This window comes from Symsagittifera roscoffensis, chromosome 1, assembly GCF_963678635.1.
Source record: "Symsagittifera roscoffensis chromosome 1, txSymRosc1.1, whole genome shotgun sequence".
Classification (NCBI taxonomy): Eukaryota; Metazoa; Xenacoelomorpha; order Acoela; family Convolutidae; genus Symsagittifera; species Symsagittifera roscoffensis.
In genome coordinates, this window is record NC_087062.1 from 3,512,805 (window position 1) to 3,534,123 (window position 21,319).

The 21,319-nt window shown below is 41.7% G+C and overlaps 2 protein-coding genes across 2 annotated transcripts in view; one reads left to right on the top strand and one right to left on the bottom strand.

Moving 5' to 3' along the window:
- LOC134857014 (uncharacterized) overlaps positions 1-21,319 on the bottom strand; it is a 290,454-nt gene that overhangs the window by 120,237 nt on the left and 148,898 nt on the right. The gene's annotated exons all lie outside the window — the stretch shown is intronic.
- Positions 1-21,319, top strand: part of LOC134841703 (endoribonuclease Dicer-like) — a gene marked incomplete in the record, with an annotated part of 119,725 nt that overhangs the window by 74,297 nt on the left and 24,109 nt on the right. Inside the window, 1 exon segment of the mRNA XM_063857770.1 lies at positions 6,482-6,890. Coding sequence (XP_063713840.1) covers positions 6,482-6,890 — 409 coding nt within the window.

Below are 21,319 nucleotides of genomic sequence, written 5' to 3' on the forward strand. Positions count from 1 at the left end.
CGAAACGGTTCAATAAGATTTCGAAGATTTTTTCAGCAGTGTCACGTTGATACTGTTTCTTGGCCATGACACAGTTCAGGGCTGTCCCTTCTAAGTTGCTGGTGAGCGCGCTGCATTCCTGTCTCTCAGACAAGTCTTCTTCCTCGAAATGCAGCTTCATTACCTCTATCCAGGTATCAATACAGCCATCAGATTCGTCTTTGTAGCATCTTGGTTTCTTAAAGACTCTTCTGGACTTTTCACTGCGTTCATTGGTTCTAGATAACCTCGTCAGGAATGTCTCCAAAGACCTGTTCAGGGGTTCAAATGCTGTGGCCATTGCCGTAGCATCCCTTGAGTGTCCCGCCTGAGTGTCCTCACACCTTGTCGAAGGCTCTGTGTGCGGTACATCCCTACAATCCGAATCACCATGAGCGTTTCCCGCTTGGCCCATGTGACTCCTCCTCGGGCTTGTATGCCCCATGTTGCCAGAATCGCTTCTCCCGGTCGCATGTGTGCTTTGCGTTGGTCGTTCGTTCGAGGTTTGTCTGTTCCCCGTTGAACTTGCTCTACTGTTCGGGCCCCATGCTGTATTACCCCTTGTGGCATAGCCTGATGAACTGCCCCTGCCTCTAGTGGATCCATTTGTCTTCCTCCTTTGATGTTCATTGAAGTTCACCCTCGGTTCCCTGCTGGGACCTCCCGAGTTCGGCTCTCCTTCTTTTGGTCCACTCTTGCTGCTTAGTAGCCCGTCCAACCTATCCATGATAGCCTGCGTTCGCCTCTCCATCATCGCATCTATCTTTGTGTCAAGAGACCCAAGAGACTGCTCTTGCTGAATTCTTAACTTCTCCATGTCGGCTCTTAAGCGTAACTCCCTCTGTTCCGCTTCTCTTGTCATTCGCGACAAGTTCCTCGTCATATGTTCGTCCGTTCTTTCTTTCAAGCGTTTTTCGCTTCTGTCAACTTCTTGTCTGTTGCGGTTTATTTCTTCCCGCAGACTTTCTCTTTCAATGTGAACTGCTCTTTCTAGTTCACTCATCCTTATCGACATCTGTTCATTTTGTTCTCCTAAACTGCCCACTATGTTGTTTAAGGCTTCCTCTAGTGCCGCCCCGTTATCCATGAGTGGCGTAACATGTGGTGGTGTAACTCTGTCGGTCCCAGGTAGCTTCGTGCTGGTAGAGATCCGGGCCTTGACTCTCTGTCTTGACGTTTTATCATTATCTATTTCAGGATCCGCTAACGCGTTGCCTAGCCCTCCGGTTCTACTCTCTCCAGTTTGTGGCTCTGAAGTTGTCCTAATCGCGAAGTCTTTTGACTGGCCTGGTGTGTTTGCCTCTTTGCTTATCGTTGTCACTACACCAAATTTATCCATAGTTCTAGTCTCTCTTCCGACGTGTGCCTCACTCTCCTGGATCGAACTATTGAGACTGACTTGAGATCCAAAGTCCCCTTGCTCCTCTTCATCCTCTTCCTCCTGGGACTCCCCATCGTTTCCTGCTCCTCCTCCCATGCTGAATGGAAAGATGTTTCCGAAGGTGTTCTTCATTCTTTCTGAGAACGATGATGAGGTTGTTTGTTTTCCAGTTCCGCTTGCCATCATAGTGTTATCTGTCGGAGATCTTCTAGTTGCCGTTACTTCAGTTGAGATGTCGGACAGTTCCGACATCTCCTCTCGATCCAACGTCCCGGTGGAAGTGGCAAAATCATGGCCTTGTTCTACCGGAGTAGATTCACTCGCCAGCCTTCTGCCTCTCCCTTCCAGTCCATTTACTCCCTGGTTGTCGTTCATGGTATGGTCCGTATTGACCTCCACTTCCAACAGTTCTCTTCGCTCTTCTGAGGTCTTTTGACTTCTCGTTTCAACCATTCTGCCTGAAACCGTCCCCTTTTTATCGGACCGGGTTCGCTTGATCCAATCCACAAAAGGATCGGTCATCGTTTTTCTTTGCTTTTCAGGTATGAATTTCCTAGAGCTATTACCTCGTTTTGGTATCCTTGACTTGTCTAAACTCATTCTTTATTTGTCACTTTCCTATGCCTACTCTTGACTCAATTGTTAGAGACCTTATAGTTTCATTAACAATAATAATGACACAACACAATAAATTTCACCAGATTCTATTAAATAGTGACCACGAATCCCTGTATGTTGTCAGAGTACAGTTTGTATAAAATTTATTCACACTAGCCGATTATCGGTCCAAAGATCTGGAAACTAGCACAATATGATGTTATCAGTCAATTTAAAAGATAGTGTACTCACTACCCAATCAAGCACAGTTTAGGTTGATTTAAAATCAAAAGACAAAAAAAATATATATTGACACAATATGAATGTATATATAAAAAAAACGTATGTGTCTTGTACTCTTAGTCAGTCGCAGTACAATAGTCGAACCTGTCTTTTAAAGAAAAAGCTTTCCCTGCTTGGTGCTGCACCAAACAGACAAAACTTTGAAGGCAGCAATTTTCTCAAGTGGGCGTCTATTGCACCCACCGAGTACTGTGTTACCTATCTGCCTTCGGACTGCCCGAGCTAGACCTACTAAAGTCCTCAGGGCAGTCACTTTTCCCAAAAACGTATTATGTCCAATCCACACCAATGAACCACGTTCTCTTTAATTCAGACTTAGTGTCGCGAATATCCGAGTTTGGACTTGTTTTGTATTAGTCTTGTTCTTATCGAAAGGCAAGTTACCAGCGCAGTCACTGATACCTATCCTCTGTATTAATAACCTAATACCTCTCGCTTTTTAGTTTTTCTTTCGTTCACCTAAGTCCTTAATAAAATGATACCCCTCCGGATTGGCACAAATAGGACCCTTCCGGACTGTCAGAATATAGACCCCTCCGGATTGGGACCCCTCCGAGTTAGTTAATAGTAGACCCCTCCGGATTTGGACCCCTCCGAATTAGCGACTATAAGACCCTTCCGGATTCGGACCCCTCCGGTTTTGTGGAAAGTAGACCCCTCCGGATTCGGACCCCTCTGACTTCGGAGCCCTTAGCTCTGTCAAAGTAGCTTTTTGTAGTTTTCTTTATTTCAGCTTATACCCCTCCGGATACGTTCTGCGTTGCTCTTATGCTGTTTGAATTAACTGGGAAGGGTATAGGATCCTTTCCTAGACCCCTCCGGATTGAAGTTAAGGCACTTATTTGACAATTCACACTAACGGTGAAGGGTCTTATCACTTGCCTAATTTCGACTCTATTATGGTTGTCTTGTGCCTTCAGCCCTCCCTTTTTGTCTAGAACTGTCTTAAGTTACTTAGTTCAATCGCTATCAACTTTTGGTAGGGGTATAAGGGTTTTTTAGAAAAATTTATAAAACGTGAAGGGTGTACCCCTCCGGATTTGTGTAATTTGCTAAAAACAATCTGAAAAAATTTTCTCGCTCGCTTTTCCGAAAAATTTCTGATCCTATTAGTAAGCTCAGCTAATTTCTGATCTATTGGTACCAAGATCAACTCGATATGATCAGTAGTTCCAAAGTTATTAACCAAAACGTCTTTTTTCCGAACTCAAAAAATTTTCTCTCTTATAGGTTCCGCCTAACTTTTTCCGCAAATCTGGTCCTTTCGACCTAAAATTTATTGATCCGAGCTCAAAAGGCCTATACTCTTCTAGTTCAATGCAAAAGACCCGATCTAAAACGCTATTGTAGAAAAAATTTGCGAAAAACTATGCTACCTGGACCCCTCCGGATTGATGAATCCACCAAATCAAACACGTTATGTTCGATTTCTCTGCAACCCGGAAGGCTTTCGGGTAGCGGATTTTAAGACTTGTAGATTCACTAGTGGACGTTGTCCGAACAACTATTTTTACTGTCCTACCTCAAAAATTTCAAAAAATTTTCTAAATTTTTAGTGTTTCTTACTATCAAAAATTGGGAAAATTTGGTTTTTGGTACCAAACTAGTTCCAACCACTTCCGAACTAAAGTTAACCGGTTCTACTTGTTACAGTAGTGCAGTTACGATGTAACACACTAACTTAGCGCTTTTTTCCGTTTCAAAAAATATCGATATCTCAAAAATCGCGACTTGTGGGGGGATCAAAATATCGCTATTTTGACCCTAAAAACCGGTCTGTTTTCGTTGTTTTTCACTGAAAAATGATATAAGACTATTAATATAGGCTATATAAGTAATAATATTAGTAATACTATACCCCTCCGGGTTTGTTTAATCTCCGAATTAAGGTGCTTAACTCGGATATTCGCAGTTCGGTGAAGGGTCACTACAGTGCAGCACTGTCGAGCCCCCCACAGATTACTATCTTACTTTTTGTACCAAAAGGGATACAAAACTTGTTAACGATACCCAACAGTCGATTGTAGTTGTCGTTGAGCCTCTTCCTGTTGTTCCCTGTACTGCTTGCCGGATCGGTCTTCACCCCGGACCCTTCCGAATTGAGCGCAAATCAGCTGACCCTTCCGGATTGGGCGCAATTTATCATTAACGTGCTTAAATGCTCAAATAACCCTACAGTACAAGCCCCACAAACGGGCTACAAAAATGATCTTAACGATCCTGACTGATATAAATGCCTGTAACAACAATATATCTATCAACAACAAACGGGGGGGTTGAATCACATCTTGTCTGGGGGGATGATTTCTACTGATTTTTTACTTTTTTACTGTTTTTGGTTTTTTCGGTTATTTTTTATGTTTTTTGTTTTTCTTGGATACTATACTATTTTTTGTTTGGTTTTGCTTATATCTTTAAGTGTTTTTGGTCACAAACCACTCAGGGGATTAGGGGTTCGCGATTCCCCCCACCCTTCCTGGTTCGTGAATTTTCGGTCTTAACTAGGTTAAAAAACTATTCACGGCAATCCGGAAGGCTTCCGCGTTCCGAACTACCCTTCCGCCCCGGCGGTTTAGGCCTAATAAGGGCGTTAATGTGAGCATCCGCTCGGCGCGGAATGCTCGTTAACGGTTCTGCCGGTCATGATGTTAAAAAAGAATAACACCCAGGAGCGCCATAAAAACATACATGTAACATTCGCCCGGAAGATACATATCGACGGATAACAAAACTAAGTCTTAAGACGACTGGCTAGCGTCTAAACAGAGCTTTGCATGTTTTTCACCGTCTCTACCAAGCCAGTACTTTTCGGTGGTCTTTCTTACATCAGGCTGACAAAAACGTTACTGTTCTCCGGCTTCGACCAGAACGCTCAAATTAACTAGATTGCATGCAAAAATAGTGAGCTCATGGCTGGGTCTCAGTATCCCCAGACCACGAGGTCACTCCTAAAAACAGGGCTACTACTTATTATATTACTATTGTTTTTGTTCAGTAGATAAAAATCATCATCTCCATCGAAGATGGATCAACCCTTTCCCCCCTACTTCTAGCTCCTCATTCTTGTCAAAACGAATTAAGATCTTAATTAAATTCAAGTCAGGACATGACGGATGCTAAAATTCAATATAAGTTCATAAAAGTCCACGTCCCGAGACCCTTCCGGATTCTTGAATCCGGTGAATCAAGCTTCTTAATATCCAGTTCACAATAACTCGGAAGGCTGGGTTTTACCCTTCACCGTTGCTCGCAACGGCCTTGCAACTATTGTAACAGCACAATAGTTGCAACTCGGAACGTCCTCTGCTGTTCGGTAGTTCGTTGTTGTTTTTTTTTAGTCTCGATTTCGTACTGTTCGTAATCGCAGATAAAAGTTGTTCTGTTTCTTTCTGCTATTTTAGCTAAAATGGCCGTCTCTGACGTTTCTCAGAAATATGACGTCATAATTCGAATTTTTAAAAATTAGAATTCCAGAATCTTCTAGCCTTCACCGTTTGGCTAATCGTTCAAATAACGTCCTTATCCGTTCTAAATCGCCAACTCGGAAGGCTTGCTGCTAAAATACCGAATTCTGCAGAGACTGCATTTTGGCCATTCTGGTCGAATGTCACACCCATGTAACGGATCAATTGAGGAATCCCCCCACCCGTAACGACCAGTTGAGCTATCTCTCCCCCCCCCAGCAAAAACGGTAAAACGCTGCAAAAGACGTCAGCAAACGCAAGTTGATGGTTTATGTGTTCCTAGCACGCAATCAATTGAATGAGTGAAGTTTATTTTGTATGATTATCGAGAAAAGTTATGAAAAAGAAAAATCGAAATTTATTTTTATTGGCAAATTTTTGTTTGGGCGACCATTACCTCATCGAGGAAAGCGAGTTAGCAGGGTTGGTGCTCTAGCCTTGTATCTGAATAGCAAAAACTGTTCTCCGCAGCATCTTAATATTGTATTAATAGCTTCTTTCTTTTAATATTCGCTTTATATGCTTCAGTTTTATTGATTCTTTTTTCACTCTGAATGTAATTTTTGAGCCTTGATATTGTAAAGTTTGGCGTTCCACATTCGTTGAATCATTAAAACTACTTTCAAGCGGTTATAAACATGTCGCAAGTACCTATTGAGCTATCTCTTCCACGCAAAAGTGTATCATTTAATGTTTTTGAAGTTCTCATCAATTTTAGATAGTTTTGAAAATGTTCAATCTAAGCAGACATCCAGCTGGATACAGTAAAAACTTATATTTCGACTTAACTAGATCTCTTTTGAATGCATCAGTCACAGAAGTATGCCACTTGATCAAATCCAGGTGTAGCGGACATAGTACTTTTATTGTTCTGCTATGTGACCAAAAGGGTAGATTGGAGCAGAATACTACAATTTTCAGTCAAGAAGTTTCATTTAAAATTTTGTCCTGCATGAGCGATGCATATGAGGATTTGATAGATAATCTAACCAAAGGCGATGGCTGTAGGATTTTAATCACCAATAGTTATTTCCTTAGCAATTTCCTCGTAAATTACAATACAATGGACTTGTTTCTGGTTATTGATGACTGGGCCGTTACTTCAAATACACGATACTTTGAACAAGGTGAGCCACTTGATTTTTTTTGATAACCTGAATTTGTCTCATTTCTTACAACTTTCAGATACTACTCTTCGTAATACTTATGGCTAATACTTATCGCACTGTTACACAAAGTGCTTTTGCTTCATCAGTAACCTTTTCTCTCAAATCTGTTGTAATCCATTGTACTCCGTTGTCTCCCGAATACTAGTGATATAACTTTTATAGAAAGTGAAAATCAATCAGTGAAGAGCTTTTTAAATAAGAAAAAAGATGTACAGTAAAAAGGAAAATGTAGTCAAAAGGTACAACCTTTGCTTGCTTTCTATTAAGTTTTTGATCAAAAACTTACAAAAGGTTATACCAAGCTAAGGTTAAACCCCCTGTTTTAAGTTTTTGTCCTCTTGCTACAAGCTCAATTATTGAAATTTTCCAGAAGGTCTTATCAATTTCTGTCTGAAACCGTAAGAGTGCCATAAGTCCAAATCAGCTCAAATATTGTTCGAAGAAAAATACTTTCCCAGCAACAATGTCTTTCTTTTGCATCGAAAAGTAATTTCAGTCATAATATTTGCGAAATTATATTTACTTCAGTATCAATGCCACATATTGTAAGCCGGAATAACCCGTTTTTCAGATCTTTTCAGGAACTGCGAAAAAGTAAAACATTGTTTGTTTACTCGAAATTCTCATGGTAGCGTTCTTTACTGCCTTTGAACTCATCGTGTTGTCACTCTATTCCTGGTCTCTTGTCGCGTCAGTAATATCTGGTAAACTTGGAACATCTTGGGCGTCTCCTGTGTTTAGTTTAACACCAATATTTCGTCTTTTTCTTTTTCTTCTGTCCATTTGCTCGTCAACTGGTGTTGGGTTTTTTTCCACGTATTGAACTTTCTCGTGCTCGGTAATTTTCATCAGTACATCAAACGCAGGGTGCTGGGCGTTCACTCTCATCTTGATGAATAGCAGAAATTGTGTGTCGTTGCGCGAACACTCCAGTTTACAATTTTTAATCCATCTTGCTGCTTCATTTTGTGAATATTCACCTCCGGGTTATCACTGCTTCGCTCATCTAACCGACGAAATTTTGAATCTAACGACGACTCCTGTTTTATACGTCGCAAAAGATTTGCCTGATTGTAATTAACTGTCCTGTCTAATGACCCTTGGATATTCTCAAGAACTTTTTCAAAAACCTCAAGATGAGTTAATGCTACCTTAGCCGCAAAGAAAAGCGCCGCTCTTATTTGATGCTTTGATCGTAATTTCGAATCAGTAGGATGCATGAGCAGTATTATAACCTGTGCTTTGACAGTTGATTAGTAATAATAGTTGTTGTTTTCTTAATTCCGCAATTGAGCCGAAAAAAGCTACTTGTTTATTACAACAGTGTAATAATCAAAATCCGATTTAAGAAATCTTCCTATTCTTTATACTTTGGATTCATTATACTTTGGGGATTTTCGAATGCATAATTTCTACTTAATTTGGTATGATACTTTCGAATTTTCTACATGCAAAGTTTGTGTCGTTGCCCGTAGTTTATTACATTTCAAATTATTACGCTAATTTTTTTGTGCATTCTCAAGGTTCTGACTCTTTGCTGCTTTTTCGCTTGTGTTTGCAAAGTTGCAACCTCGCCTTTGCATTAAAACATGTCGACGGTGGCCAGTCAATAAGCAGAATGGTCCAAGAGCAGAAAAAGAGAATAACTCACGCTAGCTAATCGGTAAATTAAGTGTAAGAATTGTCAATATTACCAGAGAAACTTATATTTGATGGATAATTTGAGTAATTTAATCAAGATTTAGAAAAAAGTTAAATAAAAAAACCCAAAGAAATTATTCAATTCAGGCATAATTTATTCATTTTTGTGTCATTTTTGACGATTCTATTAATTGTATAAGCCACCAAAAGTCAATATATTTTTTTCTGCTCTCGGACACTGTTGCAATGCAAAACAAGAGTATAGAATAAAACGAGTATAGATGCATGTAAAATAAGCACAGTTGGCCAAGGGGACTAAGACAAAGTAAGCTAACGCCGATTATATGTGTGAAATAACAGTTGACGTAGGTTGAGTCCCCCACCTGCCCATGTATTAATATACTAAAAACGGGGGTTACATCCTATTTTAACTGTTTTTTGGTTCTAATTCGGTTCAGCCTTGATTAAGGTTGACCACCAAAAAGAGCAATTTGTCTCAAGGACATTACCGACCGGTTCTTGTGGCTAGCTTGCGCCGATTTGTACAAAATACGGACAGTTCAGAATTGAAGTTATATGATGTTATGCTTGACCAAAATTATGATAAAGTATTGAGTTTTCCGAGATTTTTTGCCGATAAATACTCTTTATAATTCAAAGCATTCGACTTCATAGTTTTGCCAAATTACGGAGATTGAGCGGGCATATTTTTGGCGCCCCACAAGGGACATCGAGGTCTTTCTTTTCTCGACAAGGGACCGACCACGACACGAAGTCGGTCGACACAAGGGACATCGAGGTCTTTCTTTTCTCGACAAGGGATCGACCACGACACGAAGTCGGTCGGCACAAGGGACATCAAGATCTTTCTTTTCTCGACAAGGGACCGACCACGACACGACGTCGGTCGACACAAGGGACACAAGTGCCTGTAGCGGATTGCAGAGGGTCTGTAGCGGATTGCAGAGCATCTGTTGCTGATTGCAGAGTGTCTGTAGCGGATTGCAGAGGGTCTGTGGCGGATTGCAGAGCATCTGTTGCGGATTGCAGAGTGTCTGTAGCGGATTGCAGAGTGTCGGTTGCAGATTGCAGAGGGTCTGTGGCGGATTGCAGAGCATCTGTTGCAGATTGCAGAGCATCTGTTGCAGATTGCAGAGTGTCTGTAGCGGATTGCAGAGTGTCGGTTGCAGATTGCAGAGTGTCTGTGGCGGATTGCAGAGCATCTGTTGCGGATTGCAGAGTGTCGGTTGCAGGTTGCAGAGTGTCTGTTGCGGATTGCAGAGGGTCTGTTGCGGATTGCAGAGGGTCTCTTGCGGATTGCAGAGAGCGTCTGTGTCGTGTAAGACCGGTGACCGCCCAATCTTCAAAACTAAGACTCGACAAACTTTTAAAACTCTCCATTCGTGCTTTAAATTTATATACGATGTCATATATGCCAGAAATTTTCCCGCAAGCTAGCCCTCGGTAATTTTTCTCAATACCCAAACTTTTTGGACAGTTCCGTTGAACTGAAATATCTTACAGTCGGTACATAGACAAACTGACTTGACATTTTTTCTCGATACCAAAATTTTTTGGATATATGTGAACGGAATATTAATCAGTGAAATCGGAACATAGACAAGAGGTACTGGACTAGTTTTTGGATTGGTTTATGACTCAAACCTGCTGACCAAAATTTTCTGAAAAATTTTGTGAAAAAAGTAAAAAATTGCCCAAAAAAAATCCTCAAAACGTCTGCAGAGTTCTGCAAAATTGTGCTGTAAGATGACAACAACCCTATGTTAAGTGGTCTGGTAGCGAAATATCAGGCAAATTAAGTTGAGTTTTTTCATCCTCAGGTTTCTTCCGCGTGTGTTGTTGGAACTTAACCAATTTGCCTGATACCCCACCCACCATTGGTGAAATTGAAAGCCAGTGCGCTTCAAATAAAACAAAGCCGTTTCAGCCCGTCCCATTATTGACTTCGTTGCGTGACAGTAAAGATAAGTGGTCAGGTAGGGTGATATTAAGTGAGTTAAGTTGAATTCTTTCATCCTCAGGTTTACTCCGTGTGTGTTGTTGGAGTTCAACCGACCTACTTAATTTTCCAACCCCATTGGTACTTAAGCGTAACGAAGCCGTCGCATAGGTCCCCTAAGTGTATGGTATTCATTCTAGGAGCTAGTTATTTGGATCACGCGCTCCGAAAACTTCCCGCTCCGTCCCAGAAGCGCGTCAAAGATACTTGCTTTACAAAGCCAGGTTTAAGTTTGAACTTTAACGCTAGGGACTCTCAGAAAACAATACAGTACTACCTTCATCATTACTTGTCGCACCGTAACGACCTTGTAATTTGGCACGACGCCATTAATAACTCGATAAGTATGCACCGCAGCAACAATAACCGCTAGCTGAGTAGTGAGCAACTTGTCAATTTGTTATTAAGGTATAGGACAAACATTTGTGCGATCGTATACTGTAGACGGAACGGAACCGAGGATATAGAGGAAAGTTTAGTTTCAACAGGTATTCTCGTTCTCAACGTCGTTAAAGACTTTAACTCTAAGCGTAAGGCTAAGGACCAGGTACTAATTGAGAAGTACAAATAGCTTCACCAGCCTCCTTCCCTTGAGTTAAAGACTCTCCTCCTTCTGAGGCGTTATAGCGCTAATCTTAATATCCTTAAGACACGTAAGAAGCGAAACCGCTTACCCCTCAAAGCCCGGAAAGCTATAAGAAATAGGCTTCAGGTAGAAGCTTTGAGACGTCAAGTTCCCCCGTCTTGTAAGCTAATGTTGATTTACTAATGCAAATTTAATTACGTACCAAAACAGTATCTCATTTTATTGATTGTTTTCTATAAGTGAGCATCCGTAGAATATTGTCAATTTGTGAAAAACATGGACGAAAAATTCCAAAGTAAGATACGCAAGTTATTCGAAACCCGTCTAAATCTAGAAAATGAGCTGCTTAAAGGTCACTCATTATTACTTGAGTACATTGAGAATAATATTCGCACTACAAAAATTGATAATGCTGTTTACAAATGGAAAATTGCGTTGGAAAAAGCTGTCGACGTCAATGAGCAATTAATTAGGTTAGCGGGAAAAACGGAAAATCCTGAAAAAATTATTGCTCAGCAAGAACTTTGGCTTAAGAAAGTAACCGAAATGAACGATAAAGTAATGCACGAAGCTCAGAGTTACAAGATGAGCCTTGAACCTTCGTCATTTCCTGCAGCCGGCATTACAGGGAGCAAGGGATCTTTACAACAAACTAGGTCTGAGACATCCTCACGCTCGCACAAAACAAGTGATTCAGCAGCACGAATATCTGAAAACAGGTCTAAGGTCTCTAATAAGTCTAAGGATAGTAGAAAGCTTGACTCACATAAGTCTGATAAATCTGCTTCCACTCGTCATACGTCGACTGTTCGCACTATGTCATCAAGTGAAAAACGGCATGAGTTAGCTTTAGTAAAACGACGCCATGAGGAGCTGGAAAGGCAGTATCAAGTATCTTTAAGACTTAAAGAGCAAGAGAACCGCCTTAAGTTCGAACAAAGTCAGCTGGAACTAGAGCAATTGGCTGAAAATCATAAACAGCAACTAATTGAAATGGAATTGAAAGCGTTTGAACTTGAGGACAGTTCATCTGAGGTTAGCGAGAAGGTAGCGGAAAGTAACTTGACAGGAGTAAGTCAACCTATTTCAAAGGTAGCAACCGATCGAACTAATGATTGGGTAGACTCTGTTAGTTCACAAGCACCTCCCGACGTTGCTAGTGCGCCAGGTTTGCAGGCCTTCACTCATGTACCCATTTCGTCAGGACCGACGACTTCCGCCCTCCTTGCTCATGCAATTCACACCAGTAATAGTCATAACCATGAGCACACAGCATTGAGTGACCCTGGAATCCATAGTTATGGACATCGGGCTATGCCTCAATTTGGCAGTGCAAGCCTTTTGCCATTGCAAGCTTCTGTTTCATTTCCAGCCTCTGTTCCATTCCCAATTAACAATATGCATTCTAGTGCACACGTGTTACCACCACCGTCTGCTGTTCCTTTACAGACCATGAGTTCAAACACAACTAATGGTAGTTTTGCCATCGCACAACCGGAATCATTACCTGTCCCAAAGTTACCGGCCCAACCCGGTTCTGGTTTTGTTTCTTTGTCGCCTGCGTTTGCTGGTTGTGGCTTCTCATCTTCTGGAGTAAACCCAACGCCGGTTTTTTTTTCGGCACCTAAATGCCATGCAGCGCCAGTCCAGACGCAACATAATCTTCCCTTTGTTCCGCATACTGTGTCACCTAGTATCAACGATTACTACACAAGTGATGCAAACTTATGGCGATTGGCTGCAACAACTCCAATCGTCACGCCTGCTCAGTGTTGTAATGCTGGAAACATTTTTTCTAATGTGACAACTGTTGTCCCATCGTGTAACACCGCCGCTCCTTATACTAGTGGTGGGACTGTGTATTTTAATACTCCCCCAGTTCATCCACAACATGTTCCGCATTTCGTCAATCATACTAATACTGGTTATCAGCCAGTCAACGAAGACTACGCACCGTCTTCTGCTTATCCGAACCAAGGTTGTTCATCGGATCGACCTCTCTCCGCTCGTGAATTGGCGGAATTATTGATGCATAGCCGCAAAGATCATCTTCCTGAATGGAAGTTAGCCCAGTTTGACGGCAACCCGTTAAACTGGCACGAATGGTTTGGTCAGTTTAAGTCCACCGTTGATTCCGCTGTTCTCACCGATGATACGAAACTGACATACTTAAAAACGCTCGTCACAGGCAAAGCAAAAACAGCAATTACGGAGTTTAGTTATAGTGGCGTTATGTACAAGGATGCACTAGCCACCTTGCAACGGAAGTTTGGGCAACCACATGCCATTGTTGGTGCGCATCTTGATAAGCTGAATACTTTTCCTCCACTTAAGATGCACAATTCGGAAAATGTGATTAGTTTCTCCTCTGCCATATCTGGCCTCGTAGCAGTTTTCAAATCATTGTCTTTCAACGATGATCTAAAGAGTGTTAACCTGTTAAACCAAGCTGTTAGTAAACTTCCGCCTAACCTCAAGGAGGCTTGGTCAATGCATACTGTTAGACATAAGTGGCAGCGACCAACACTCTTAGACTTTAACAACTAGTTGAAAGAAAAGGCCGAGGGGCATGAAAGATTACGTTTACTCAACTCTAAGGCAAAAAACGAGGAACCGGTTAAACCAAAAACAACCAAAGTTTTTGCAGCCAATAGCCAGGTAACTAGTAAGGCTCAGGATAAGTCTAAGTTTCCGCCGTGCGTTTTGTGTAAGGGTAGTCATGCATTGTGGAATTGTGCTGTTTTTAAGGAAAAGAATGCTACTCAGCGAGCAAAATACGTAGCTGAACAGAAACTTTGCTTCGCTTGTCTCAATGGCAATCATAGTTTCCGGCAATGTTCTAGAGCAAAAAAGTGCCCGAAGCCAGAGTGTGATAGCACACATAATGTCTTGCTCCATGGAGCCGAAAGAATATTTCCTCGGAAGGAAAATTCAAATGTCTCGAATAAGGCTGGAACAAACAAATCCAAGGAGAATACAAACACTTCCACCCATGCCGCTGTTAGTGATGTACATGACATTGAATCTTCTAAAGGGTTGTTGCCAATTGCAACACTTGGTGTATCCTCGGATGTAACCAGTCTCCTGACGTTGGTTCTTTGTGATAGTGCATCGACTCACTCCTGGGTGTCTTCGTCACTCGTAAACCGTCTCGGCTTAGTAGGGGAGCCCGTTAACTTGTCAATTAGTGGTTTCAATTCAACCACCGTTGTTGAGACTCAGAGGGTCAAGTTTACAGTTTCCTCCGAGCCGAATAATAGTGATTTCGTATTTTCTCTCTGTGCATATGTTAAAGACAATATTCGGACTGGTTCCGAATTAATCAATATTGCTGATTTGCAGAATAAATATCCACAATTAGCACCTATTAAGCCCATTCAATATACTTATGAGGACGTTGAAGTTATTATCGGACAAGACTACTACCACGCCGTTAGACCCCTTGAGCTCATCTTGGGAGATGATAAAAACTCACCGTGTTCCGTTCGCCTACCGATAGGTTGGGTCTTAAGTGGTCCGTTGCCGCCGTCCGGTAATTCTACTACTTCGTGTTTCAAGTGTGTTGTTGAAGATTCTTCTCTGACCGACCAGATAAAATCCTGGTACGAGTTGGAATCGTATGGTGCTTTCAAACAAGTCGATGCCCGTTCCGCCGCGGATAAACATGCTTTATCCAGCCTCAATTCTGAAACCGTTCACAATGGCGAAAGATACATTGTGCCTATGCTTTGGATTGATAGTAATGTCAGTCTACCAAACAATTATTACTCGTCACTCGCCCAATTTAAATTATTGGAGAGAAGGTTAAGTAAAGACCCTGAGCTGCACGAAAGATACGCGGAAACCATTAGAGAGGACATTAAGAAAGGCTATGTCGTTACCGTCGAACCGCATGATCCACGTAAGCGTTCCGATCGCGAGTGGTATCTTCCGCACCATCCCGTCGTAAATACGAATAAGCCGGGTAAGGTGCGCCGAGTCCTTAATGGGGGCTTCTAAGTTTCACGGCACATCCTTAAATAAGTCCTTATTGGTGGGTCCTGACCTACTCCAAAATTTAGTTTTTGTGCTTTTGCGATTCCGTCAACACAAGTACGCCGTCTCCGCGGATATAGAGGGTATGTTCCTCCAGGTAGGAGTCCTTGCCCGCGATCAAATTTCGCTCCGTTTTTTGTGGCGGGAGGATACCACTTCCGATGTGGTAGTTCATCAGTACACTCGCCATATATTCGGCGCACGGGATTCGCCTACGTGCGCCAATTTCGCGTTGCGAAAAACAGCAACTGATAATATGTCCACATACCCTGAGGCCGCCTCAGTCGTAAATGAAAAATTTTACATGGACGATTACTTGGATTCATTCGAGAACGTTACCCAAGCAATTAAAACTAGTCGCGATTTGGTTTCCTTACTAAAATTAGGAGGATTTAATTTGACTAAATTTGTCAGTAATGCTGATGAAGTCACTTCAGCAATGAACCCCGAGGAATCCGAAACCTCGTTTTCACCCATCAAGGAAATTTGTAACGGTGCCGAACAATCATCACACGTCTTAGGTCTTAAGTGGGACCATGTGAAAGACACATTGGTTGTTAGCAGAGGCGTGGATCGTCCTCTCGATAAAGCAATAACTCAACGAACCGTCTTGAGTTTCGTCTATTCTGTGTTTGACCCTGTTGGGTTAGTAGCTCCATACACAGTTAGGGCCCGTCTTTTACTTAAAGATATTTGGAAAATCAGTGGTCAAAGTTGGGACGACGAATTGCCAGAAGACATAAGAGATAAGTTTCTCGAGTGGCACTCCGGTCTCCCTCTCTTAGGGCAATTGACTATTCCCCGTTGTTACTTCACGGAGCCTGTGGATCAAATTGAGCTCCACATGTTCGGTGATAGCTCGCAGGAGATTTTCTGTGCTGTTGGATTTTTGCGTGCGCGACTCGCGAGATCGCATAAAACTCAAATATCCTTCATCTTTGGTAAAGCTCGCGTTGCGCCCATGAAAGCGCTATCTATACCGAAGCAGAGCTTCAAGCTGCTCTGCTCGCCACACGACTAAAAGATGATGTACTGACGGCCCTTACCGTCTCTATTAATCATGTCTTTATGTGGACAGATAGTACAACAGTTTTGCAGTGGCTAAACTCCACTGAAAAATTACCTGTATTCGTCGCTAATCGTGTCGGCGAAATCCTCGAGTCGACCACTATTGATGAATGGCACCATGTTCTGAGCGGCGATAATCCAGCTGATACCGGTACGCGGGGGATTTCTTCGGAAGCCCTCAAGGATAGCAGTTGGGTTATTGGTCCGAGCATTCTCAGGACTACTGATTGGCCGTTTATACCCGACGAACGTGTAATCAATAAAATTCGTTTGAAGGGTCCTACTTGTGATGTTGATAATTGCTTGGAGACATCATCATCCTTCGTCACCGATGTCACATCAATCAAACATCCCGAACACGGGTTCAATTGGGAAAGGTTCAGTTCCTTTACAAGATATAAACGAGTAGTCGCTTTTATGTTGAGGGTGTTGCCTTCACATAAGCATTTTCGTGGTACACACTTACGAATCACCGACCCCACTGAACTTGATATTGCAGAAAGCAAACTGATTCATCTTGCTCAGATGGAATCCTTTCCCGTTGAGTTAAAAGCACTCACCGCTGGCAAACCTATTAAGAATAGTAGTAAAATTGCCACATACTCGCCATTTATCGGTCCCGCTGGAATCATTCGTTCCACCGGACGGATTGTGCGCTTAGTGAATACCGAGTTTGATACTAAGCACCCAATAATACTCGACGCCCGACATACCTTAGTTCGTTTGTTGGCCCGCAGCCTCCACCATAAGCATTTTCATCAAGGATTAGATTACATGCGCTCCGTTTTAAATATGAAATATGCAATACTTGGGTTGCGTCGACTACTTCGGTCTATCGAAAATCAATGTGTAACATGCCGTAAACGCAAAGCCAGCACCATCCAGCCAATTATGTCCGATTTACCGGTCGAACGTCTCGGATACAAGCAACCACCCTTCAATCATACGGGTGTGGATTACTTTGGACCGCTTTACGTTCCGGTTCGCAGAAGCACGGAAAAAAGATGGGGATTTCTTTTTACTTGCCTCACCACCAGGGCTGTACACCTTGAGATTGTACCATCTCTGGACACCAGTTCGTGTGTCATGGGCATTGAACGGTTCGTTGCGCGCCGTGGTACGCCAAGCACAATCTGGTCGGATAATGGCACGAACTTCGTTGGTGCGGAAAAGGAATTACTTGCCTGCATCAAGAGCTGGAATGGCATGGCTCTGACCATTTTTGCACATAAAGGTGTTACTTGGAAATTTAACCCGCCAGGCGCACCTCATCATGGCGGCTCCTGGGAACGCCTCGTCCGAAGCGTGAAGCGCGTGCTGTACGATATCCTAGGCAGTAGGCGAGTCACTGAAGAGGTGTTAGGAACAACACTCTGCTTAGTTGAACAGGCTTTGAATTCGAGGCCAATCACTCCCGTTAGTACCGATTCACGTGAGTTAGAAGCGTTAACCCCAAACCATTTTTTGCTTGGACAACATGCCACAAGCTTTCCTTCGCTTTTACCCGGGGAGCACTTCGATCACAAGAAAAGGTACGTGCGAGCGCAGTCATATGCTGACGCGATTTGGTCTCGTTGGCTTCGAGAATATGTTCCCTCGCTGAATAAGCGTGTCAAGTGGCACACTCATTCTGACTTCACTCTTAAAACAGGCGATCTCGTGTGGGTGATTGAGCCCGATAGTCCGCGTGGGTACTACCCTCTCGCCCGAATCGTCAAGCTAAACTACGGACAGGACGGTTGCGCCCGATCCGCCCTTGTCAGGACCGCAACCCGTGAAGTCACGCGGCCGACCGTTAAGCTCGCTCCGGTTCTTCCTTCTTCAGGGGGGGAGGATGTTGCAATGCAAATGTAGAATAAAACAAGTATAGATGCATATAAAATAAGCTCAGTTGGCCGAGTGGCCTAAGCTACCATAACGCCGATTATATAGGTTAACAGTTGACGTAGGTTCGAGTCCCCCACCTGCCCATGTATTAATATACAAAAAACGGGGGTTACATCCTATTTTAACTGTTTTTTGGTTCTAATTTGGTTCAGCCTTGATTAAGGTTGACCGCCAAAAAGAGCAATTTGTCTCAAGGACATTACCGACCGGTTCTTGTGGCTAGCTTGCGCCGTTTTGTACCAAAAACGGATAGATGCTAAAAATGTTGTATGATGTCCTGATCAATAGAAAAATACCGAAATTTATCTATTGCTTGAGTTATTTACCGATAAATATCTCATTAATTTACGAATTTGGATGCCATTATTTTCGTTTGGAGATTAGCGAGCATACTTATTCTGCAAATCAGCGTTGTTAATTTTTTTCAGTGCCATTCTTGTTTTAGCGCATGCACAAAATGTGGATACGAAAACACTTAAATTTGCCAGCAAGAATCACTCAATTTGACTCGTTATTTTTTGTAGATAATCAGTTTTTTGAAAATCATCTTGTTGATGACAAAATTTAAGTCAAACTGCTCTTCAACTGATGTCAACTGCAGGCATCGATGAAAATGCTCTTGATGTTGTCGAGATGCCCACTCGATGCAGTGTTTTTTTGGGCCATCAACCAGGCGTTTTTGGTGTTATTTCTTTGCTGTTTTTAAAGTTCTGGTAATTTTCATGATTAAATTTTCTTGCGTTTTTAGCTTGCAGGGGCCATTAATTTTATGAGTTTGGTCGGGGGCTATTTTTTCAGCTTTTGTCTTTTAATTTGTGTGGGATTATAAATGCGATATATTCTTCCAGTTTTCAACGAGGACGGAACTTTTCCTGGGGTGCCCGAAGACGAATGTGCGTTCAACCCTATAAAGGTCAACTACCGTCCCATGTTCGGCAATTATGACGTGCGAGTTGGAGTTGAAATCCCGATATTACACTACTCCGGTAAAAAGTACAAAGATTACAGTCTGAAAATAGTGCCAACTTACCAGTTCTATGAAATGAGTGCCTATGTCACGGATGGGTGGAACAACGAGCCTGCGAACAGGATGTATGTATTACCAGCGGGATATTATCGAAGGAAGAGCGGAAAAGAATATAACAGCCACTGCGAAAAAGTTTTTTCCTTCATTTTATGCTCCCAAAGGTTAATGACTTGGAGTTTTCATACCAAAAAAAATTTCAAATTAGGTGTTATGAAACAACATGTTTAAATTGCAACGACAAGTTTATCATTTATCAAGTTTGACTATGTGTATCGGTTGAACAATATTTTTGTAGCGATTTTTTGTTCACATTCTTTGATTGATACAAAGCCTACAAATTAGTTCATAATTAACTTATTTGATTTCGTACCTGACCGGCTCGCTACATCATAAAATTGATGCTTATGTGCAGGAGCGGATTTAGGGGGGGGGGGGTTGATGGGTGCCTTTTTTCTCAGGGATTCAACCCCCTCCGTAACCAAAGGATCGTCCCACTGTTGATATTGTTTTAAGACATCTATTTTTGGCCGGCCTACACTAAAACTTTTTCTAAAGATGCCAATATATACTAATTTTGAAAGAGTGCTCGCGCTGAAAAAACGCAATTTTTGTCAAATTTTTCCAAAAAGCGGCCGAAAACAGCATTTTTTGGTTCCATTTTTCAAATTTTTTTCCAAAATTTTCAAAATGTTCTTTTCCATAACACTTTTTTAATTGTTTCTTTTTTATTTTAAGACTTTATTCCGTTTTAAAGTAATTCTACGATTTTTAAAATATATTTTTTAAATAGTTTATATTTGGGTATCGCAATTTTGAGGGGTTGGGTATTTTTTGGGCGCAGAATTTTTTAGTGTCTTTTTAGTGCTTTAAGAGACCTCGAAAAATCAATTTGGTCGCAATTTGATGCTAAAAATGTTGTATGATGTCCTGATCAATAGAAAAATACCGAAATTTATCTATTGCTTGAGTTATTTACCGATAAATATCTCATTAATTTACGAATTTGGATGCCATTATTTTCGTTTGGAGATTAGCGAGCATACTTATTCTGCAAATCAGCGTTGTTAATTTTTTTCAGTGCCATTCTTGTTTTAGCGCATGCACAAAATGTGGATACGAAAACACTTAAATTTGCCAGCAAGAATCACTCAATTTGACTCGTTATTTTTTGTAGATAATCAGTTTTTTGAAAATCATCTTGTTGATGACAAAATTTAAGTCAAACTGCTCTTCAACTGATGTCAACTGCAGGCATCGATGAAAATGCTCTTGATGTTGTCGAGATGCCCACTCGATGCAGTGTTTTTTTGGGCCATCAACCAGGCGTTTTTGGTATTATTTCTTTGCTGTTTTAAAAGTTCTGGTAATTTTCATGATTAAATTTTCTTGCGTTTTTAGCTTGCAGGGGCCATTAATTTTATGAGTTTGGTCGGGGGCTATTTTTTCAGCTTTTGTCTTTTAATTTGTGTGGGATTATAAATGCGACATATTCTTCCAGTTTTCAACGAGGACGGAACTTTTCCTGGGGTGCCCGAAGACGAATGTGCGTTCAACCCTATAAAGGTCAACTACCGTCCCATGTTCGGCAATTATGACGTGCGAGTTGGAGTTGAAATCCCGATATTACACTACTCCGGTAAAAAGTACAAAGATTACAGTCTGAAAATAGTGCCAACTTACCAGTTCTATGAAATGAGTGCCTATGTCACGGATGGGTGGAACAACGAGCCTGCGAACAGGATGTATGTATTACCAGCGGGATATTATCGAAGGAAGAGCGGAAAAGAATATAACAGCCACTGCGAAAAAGTTTTTTCCTTCATTTTATGCTCCCAAAGGTTAATGACTTGGAGTTTTCATACCAAAAAAAATTTCAAATTAGGTGTTATGAAACAACATGTTTAAATTGCAACGACAAGTTTATCATTTATCAAGTTTGACTATGTGTATCGGTTGAACAATATTTTTGTAGCGATTTTTTGTTCACATTCTTTGATTGATACAAAGCCTACAAATTAGTTCATAATTAACTTATTTGATTTCGTACCTGACCGGCTCGCTACATCATAAAATTGATGCTTATGTGCAGGAGCGGATTTAGGGGGGGGGGGGGGGTTGATGGG